At 58.9% G+C, this 7133-nt stretch overlaps 1 protein-coding gene across 1 annotated transcript in view; it reads left to right on the top strand.

Annotated features, from left to right (window-relative positions):
* LOC119112924 (uncharacterized protein C2orf42) overlaps positions 1-7133 on the top strand; it is a 12953-nt gene extending 5820 nt beyond the window's left edge. Inside the window, exons 7-12 of the mRNA XM_037237228.1 lie at positions 971-1116; positions 2046-2220; positions 3121-3251; positions 3723-3896; positions 4243-4393; positions 4963-7133. Of these exons, the coding sequence (XP_037093123.1) occupies positions 971-1116; positions 2046-2220; positions 3121-3251; positions 3723-3896; positions 4243-4393; positions 4963-5123 (938 nt within the window). The 3' untranslated portion in view covers positions 5124-7133. The remainder of the gene's footprint in view (positions 1-970; positions 1117-2045; positions 2221-3120; positions 3252-3722; positions 3897-4242; positions 4394-4962) is intronic.

Here is a 7133-nt window from a genome sequence, read left to right as displayed (position 1 = left end):
AAAGGAAATATGAATGTTTGTATGTTGAGGGCGACTTCGGTCCTGGCATGCTAGATGTTAGACGTTGACGATCGCCTGGTCGTAGCAAAACGGTGCCAGCTTTGCAGTGGTAGTCTTGAATTCCGATTTAGCCGCTCCCGAGTGGAATTGTCTCACTAGTCTGCCGGTGGACCAGACAGTCTGGGCAGCCTGGCAGTCTCTCCCTCACTGGTCTGCCAGCGGACCACACAGTCTGGGCAGCCTGGCTGTCTCCCCCGGACTGGTCTGCCGGCGGACCGGACAGTCTAGGCAGCCTAGCCGTCTCCCTCACTGGTCTGCCGGCGGACCGGACAGTCTAGGCAGCCTGGCTGTCTCTCCCTCACTGGTCTGCCGGCGGACCGGGCAGTCTAGGCAGCCTAGCCGTCTCCCTCACTGGTCTGCCGGCGGACCGGGCAGTCTAGGCAGCGTGGCTGTCTCTCCCTCACTGGTCTGCCGGCGGACCGGGCAGTCTAGGCAGCGTGGCTGTCTCTCCCTCACTGGTCTGCCGGCGGACCGGGCAGTCTAGGCAGCCTAGCCGTCTCCCTCACTGGTCTGCCGGCGGACCGGGCAGTCTAGGCAGCGTGGCTGTTTCTCCCCCACTGGTCTGCCGGCGGACCACACAGTCTGGGCAGCCTGGCTGTCTCTCCCTCACTGGTCTGCCGGCGCACCTGACAATCTAGGCAGCCTGGCTGTCGTGGCTGACGCGCCGTCGGTAGTCACTCTCCTGCCAACCTGTAAGGTGTTGTATCTTTTGTCCGTCCGACTTTTGTCCATGGCGTCCGTCCGTGAGCCGTCTCGGTGGCCGCGCTCCCTCCAGACCGGCCCGTGCGGTGCTGAGTGTCATCCCTGCTCGCGTCGGCAGACCCCTCAGTGGCCTCGCTCCCTCCCGACCGGCCCGTTACGGTTGGGCCGTGCGGTGCCGAGTGTCACCCTCTCCCCCCCCCCTCCGCAGACTCCTCGGTGCCGCTGCTCAGCGATCTGGTGGATGCGACCGAGGCGACCGACTCGCTGCCCGTGTTGGACGTGAGCGCCGTGTCGGCCGCCGGCGACATGTGCGAGGTCGAGGTCGAGGTGCTCGAGGAGTCAGCCATACTGCAGGTGAGTGGCGCACGCGGAGATGGCGCGCCGCGGAGGCGACGGTAAGCCTGTTCGATTCGATCTTCGGCTGGTGGCGGGCATTCAGCGGCGCGGCAAGCCTTTCCTCACCACCAGCCGGGTGATGACCTTTTACGACCGTTACCATCGGGCCGATGGCCTAATGTCGGAGCGGCCAGATCGACCTGCGCCAGCCGCATTTCAGACGGCGCTTCTGTCCATGGTGAGCCGGCCCACCGGCGCCCCCGGGCGTGGGGCGCCTCTAACCGGCGTCGGCCAGACCTCGGGACTGTGGAGGAAGCCGCCTCATCAGTCTACATACCGCTGAGATGGTGCACCGTCGCTCGGCTGGTCTTTCTCGCTCGGCTGTGATAAAATGATCGAGTTGGATGACTGGGATGTTAGAAATCGACTGGAGTAGGTCTATTTCGGATTTTTTAAAAACCTTCCTGCCAGACTAAGTCAGCAGGTACAGTACCTTTAAGTCGGCGGTTTTAGAAGCCTCTGGATCTAGTGTGCTAGCTTTTCTAGTGTGCTAACTTTTACCGATATTAACTACGTGGCGTCCTGATGTTGTCCAAATGGTGCGCCGATGTTGTGTTCTGGACCGTGTGGTGTTCTTGTAGCTGTCCTTACCAGACAACCTGATGTTCCTACAGTTCTGTTACCTTTTTTATATCTTGGCACCCTGATTATTCCGTCTTCCCAGATGTCCCTCAACGTCATGATGGTTCTCTTCCCCCCTCCCCCCCCCCCCCCCCACCCATGGTTCCCTCCCGGTGTTGTATGGCTCGTTCGTCCCGTGACGTCTCGGTGGAGGAGATCTCCGACGTTCCATGCCGTGAAGTGCACCCTTAAACCGGACGCCGCGTCACGCGAGGGCCGGCTGCGCGGCCGGCGCCGGCACTGACAGCTATGCGCCGCTGACGCAGGCGGCCGGCCTGCACGGTCTGGAGTACAGCGACGAGCCGCTGCGGGTGGAGACGGGCGACGAGGGCGGCCTGACGCTGCAGCTGCACGGCCGGCCGACGGGCGAACTGCAGGCGAGCACGGCCCTGCTCACCCTGCAGCAGCACAGCCGGCGACCCGCCAAGCTGCCCCGGCTCAGTACGTACCCGCAAACGGGCAGGACGCACGCACTGTGGCCTGCACAACGGTAGCGTTAAACCGTGTAAAACTGGTGCCGTAAAACGAAGTTCGTACGAAACGGGGACAAGCCGTTAAATCGCCCCCGTTCGTGAGGAACCAAAGCACAGTACAGAATAAAGCTGCTGCCCGCGGTAACGTTGTATAATCAGTTACACCTTCTGGTGTATTGGGGTTCAATTGCTGTCAATAACGATTTCCAACTCACCATGGTGAAAAGTAGCAAAATGAGTGAAACCGAACCGATCGGCAGCTGTTCCCTGACACCCTCGGCCTGACAAACGCCTGGCCAGGCGTCTTCTCGTTGAATACGGCACCACACTTTTGCACAGAAGAAAGACGCGACCCACCGAGGACGGCCCAGACATGTGATGAGAGTGACTGAGCTTGTATGAAAGGAGAGATGGTCAGCTCTGGTAAAGGCGAAATTGTTATCCGTTAAGACAAACACCTGGACGTCGTCGACATTGGCGTCCCACAGTTGCTGGATGAGACAGGCTACATTTGCCAAAGGAACGCTTGACGAAGGAACCGCGTTAGCCTGAGGAAAACGGCCGGATTGTGGTTCGGTAATCATTGCAAGCCAAACGCCCAATAATCCAGCGAAAGCAGGCAGCGCCTCCAAACTGGCCCACCTCAGTAGATGCTTAGGCGTGGTAGGCCGCACCAGATCAGAGGCGTGGATGTAGATTGGATGCGGCCGACGTGGGGCGAGACCATTCAAACAGACTGAAGGTGACTCCTTGACGGAGCCGTACCGTGTTGGGTGTGGCCTGGCGCGTGAGCTGGCCCCGGCGCCACCGTGCGGAGACAGTAGCGGTGGCTGGTGGCGCCGCCTGACGCGCGCCCCTCCCCCGGCAGCGTCCGAGAGCGAGTCCTCCCTCACCACGGGCTTCTACGACTGGCTGGGCGGCGTGACGGAGCGCATCAACCAGACCATGCACTTTCAGTGCGACGGCCGACCCGATCCACTCGTCTTCCACGTGCCGCATGTGAGTGTCGCGGTGCGCGCGCGCGCGCCGACAACGAGTGGCGTTCGGGGCGGACGCGAGGCGGTATGCTGAGGCGCCGGCTCGGCCTCGTCAGCGCCGCCTGGTGACAGGGTGGGTTCGGTGGTGTGTGACGCGGCGCCGCCGTGACTTGCCTGCACTGCGGCGCGCTGGCGCGGCGCTCCCCCCCCCCCCCCCCCCGCACTTCTGGGACAGGCGAGTGAACAGACTGGTGACTGCCAGGCACGTTGCTGAGCTGTAAGAAATGGTCTACTGGGAGTATCGTGCACAGTATTGGATATGGTTCCTTAATTTTTTTTATGTGCTACGGGTCGATGCAAAAACAGTGTTGTGCCTAATCTCCACTTGTTCACACAGTGAGCAGATATCGCACCACTTCTATATGCCCCCCCCCCCCCCCCCCTCTCCAACTGCTCTGGGTGCGCTGACAATCCTTCTTACCGCCCTTCTCAGACGTTCTTCGCCGCGCTGAAGGAGCGGATAGCGTTCGGCGTGAAGAAGCGACGCTTACCCAACCAAGTGACGTCGTTTGCGCGCACCGACACACCTCCGCTGGGCACCTTCACCAAGTACACGTGGCAGATTACCAACATCCTGCACGTCAAGTCCATCTTCGACGGGCCCACCGTACGTGGCAGCACACAGCCAGCTCGCTCTGTCATTTCGCTAAACACTGCACGGACTTGGATAGCCTCTGTCGATGCTACAGAGGCGAAGTGGTGATGTAAGGGTGTAGGGCGTGCTCATCAATATGCTATGATGACTTTGTCGGCGGAGCGTAAAACTGGGCCAATTTATTCACAAACGCACTGAAGGACAGGTGTGGATCGCGGGAGTCCTGATGCGCTTACCGTGACCTCGCTGTAACCAATGACGATACATTGGGAAACCAGAAGTGTCCGTTGCACCCTTGCTTCGCCGCTGTCCTGCCGACCGGGCGCCGAAGCTGAGCGACTGTCCGCGTCTGCCCCAGATCATGCTGAACATCACGCGCAGCTTCCGGTTCTGCGCGGACACGGGCCGCTACAGCGAGCACGTGCCGTCCGAGGCGGAGACGGCGCCCCAGCCGCTGTCGCACGGTCCGCTCATCAAGCCGCAACAGTACAAAACCATCCTCAGGGTCGGTCAGTACCGCCCAGGGCCGCCGCAGCGGCCGGCCGCCGGGTGTTGTGTGCCGCCGCTGGTGGCACTGGTCGGTCTCGATGGGCTGGCGGTAATGGTGGCAAGCTACAGCTACCTGATGGTTGTAGGGCTAACATTTACCGTGGCACGCCACACTGATGAGACGACCAGAAAGGTGGTGGAGTGTGCTAGCGTATAAAGGAAACTGAACTACTTTGGTAAGCTCTGTGCAGAAACATTTTGAGAAGGGTTCGCGTGTTTTGGTACCCAGGCGAATAATTTTCTGTATAGATTTTACGCAGATTGTTGAGGAATAGTTTGATTGTAGTGTCGACGGCACGCCCGGTTTGTGCCCTTGAAGTGTTTATTTACCGGCCGCCGTAGAGCTATGCACACGCTCAAAATCTCTTACCGGCATACTTGCAAACCCAGCTATTAAGTATAAGCCCAGCTCAGTGCACCTCTCGCCTGGCATGATGCCCAGCCCCCCGGCGCCGTTGGTGCAGACTGCAGATCTCGCTTGCTCGGTCCTCTCCTGACCGCCGACGCCCTGTCGTCCTGTGATTGGCAGGCTGCATCTCGGCGCAGCAGCAGGAGCCGACGCCGTTCGTCATCGAGTGGGTGCCGGGCGTGCTGCCGCAGTCGCAGATCGGTGAGCTGCGCGTGCAATTTCAGTTCGTGCACCAGCGGAACGGTCAGCTGGTGGACGCGCCGGAGCCGGTCGCCCCGTGAGCGGCCGGCGCCATCGGACCGCTCTGGATGCTGACTGAGGTCCTCGAGACTCGGCAGGGGTCACTGCGGGTTGGAGTCGCAGCGGGGCAGCGACAGTGGCCAGCGTTAGGAGAGAGAGTACAAGTTAGCTCGTGGGTGGACAGAGGCCTGTCTGGGCTGCGCATGCCGGCCCGGCTGTGCGTGAGCGAGAGTTGTCTCTGGCGGATCTAGGTGGGGACTGGCAGCCCCCGCCCTGCCGTCGGCTGATGAGAGACCGCGGCTCGCCTGCTGCGCCGTCCGACCGGCCGGGGTCACCGCCCAGGAGCACACCGGATGAAAGACTGCGGCGCCCCCCGCCGCGCCATTCGACCGGCCGAGGTCACCGCCCAGAGGATGGACTCGGCCAGTCGGTCAGCGCGTCCCACTCGGCGCAGGTCACTCCGGCTGACCCCGCCGGTGGGCGTCGCGTGTCGCTGCTGACCCACCCGGTCAGAGGTCGGCTGGCGCCGGCACGCGCTCGCCCGTGGTCTCGCCGGCGTGAAGTCGGCTGACCCCTGGCTGACCCCGGCGGATGCCAGGACACCGCAGCGGCGCCGCCGGCTGGCCGGATTCGATACGGGCTGCTTGAGACCATGACTCGGCGTTCGTGGATGGCTGCGCTGGATGGGTTATGGCGAACCGGACTATCTGAGCATCTTGTTTGCGGCTGGGCCGGTACTGAGAGACTGCTGTTTGTCCCTACCGCGAAGTATTGCTAGAAGTATAGGAGTATTACCAGTGTCACCAGTTCGGTTGCACGAATAGTGTTGTTCGTTAGTGGTTTTGTGTTGTTTTTGTTGTTGTAAACGTTATACGTCGCTGATTTATTGCGATGACAGCTGTAGTGATGCGAGTAGTGTGGTTTGCTGCTTTTCGCAGTTGAGTATGTCGGGAACAGATTGACTTCCATGTGGAAGGTGGGCAGAGTGAGGTGAGCTTCGTTGCATTAGCATTATGAGTTCCTGGGCTGAAAGTAACGGACCTGCAGTGCGCGATGAGGTACAGGTTAAACAAAAATTAATCAATCAGTGGGATAGATAACGAGACTTTTCTACGTTTCAGGACAGTGCTCACTGTCAAAAGTGAACTTAAGGATCGCTTAAAATCTTCGCTCAACCAATACCTCCTCGCATCTCGAAGATCGGTTACTCTCGGCAAAATAACTCGTAACGCTGAAAAGTCAGGGGCTTCAGACCTTCTGTTTTATGTCAAGCCATTTCATCTATTCCAAACTTAATTTGCTGCTTGGTTCGGTGAGGTCCCTTGATATCGCCAGTACCTGCTCTTGTAGATTTCTCGTTGAACTGGTTTCACTCATATGCTTCCTTACTCTTGTCATTCAGGCTCGCACGTTGTTCTCTGGAAGACTAGCTTGAAATCTAAGCATTGTATTTTCTTTCATGTGCTATTATTGTGCTTAAAGGGAATATTTTGCTCTTCAGAAATATCGGAAAGTCACGGAACATGACGAAAGCACCGGCGTTGGATGTGACGATGTCATTTGTTTGTGTTTAGAGGTGCTGTCAGTATAATGCTTTTAACAAAGGAAAGATTTGCCCCCGTTGCGTCCTAATGCACGTGGCATCACGTACAACGAATCACTGACCGGCAGCGCCGGATGTGAAATTGGTCGGTTGGAAAATCACATCCTGGCTGGGGAACTGGAGCGTTTTAGTCCTTGGTAAGGTCATCACCGCGAAGATTAGTGTGTTCTTAACCTTGGCTGTCAACTAAGGCCTCCAACAGAGGCGAAATATTCCGTTTCATAACCGTTTTTTCCCCGCGGACTCTTACCCTCAGCAACTTGGCTGTCCTATTGGAGCAGTCGGCTTGCTGGGAACGCATCTCTTGCCACCAGGGCTGGTCTCTGCTATCGGCCTGACCTGGAGCCAACCAGCGCTGTGATAGAGCGTAGGCGATGATTTGTTTGTTTTGTTCGTGGCACTTGCAGTGCATATCACTTGGAGCGAGAGCTGGATATCGAATACACGG

This window comes from Pollicipes pollicipes, unplaced genomic scaffold (assembly GCF_011947565.3).
Source record: "Pollicipes pollicipes isolate AB1234 unplaced genomic scaffold, Ppol_2.1 Scaffold_7261;HRSCAF=8764_pilon_pilon_pilon, whole genome shotgun sequence".
Classification (NCBI taxonomy): Eukaryota; Metazoa; Arthropoda; class Thecostraca; order Pollicipedomorpha; family Pollicipedidae; genus Pollicipes; species Pollicipes pollicipes.
This window is presented reverse-complemented; position numbering and strand designations above follow the sequence as displayed.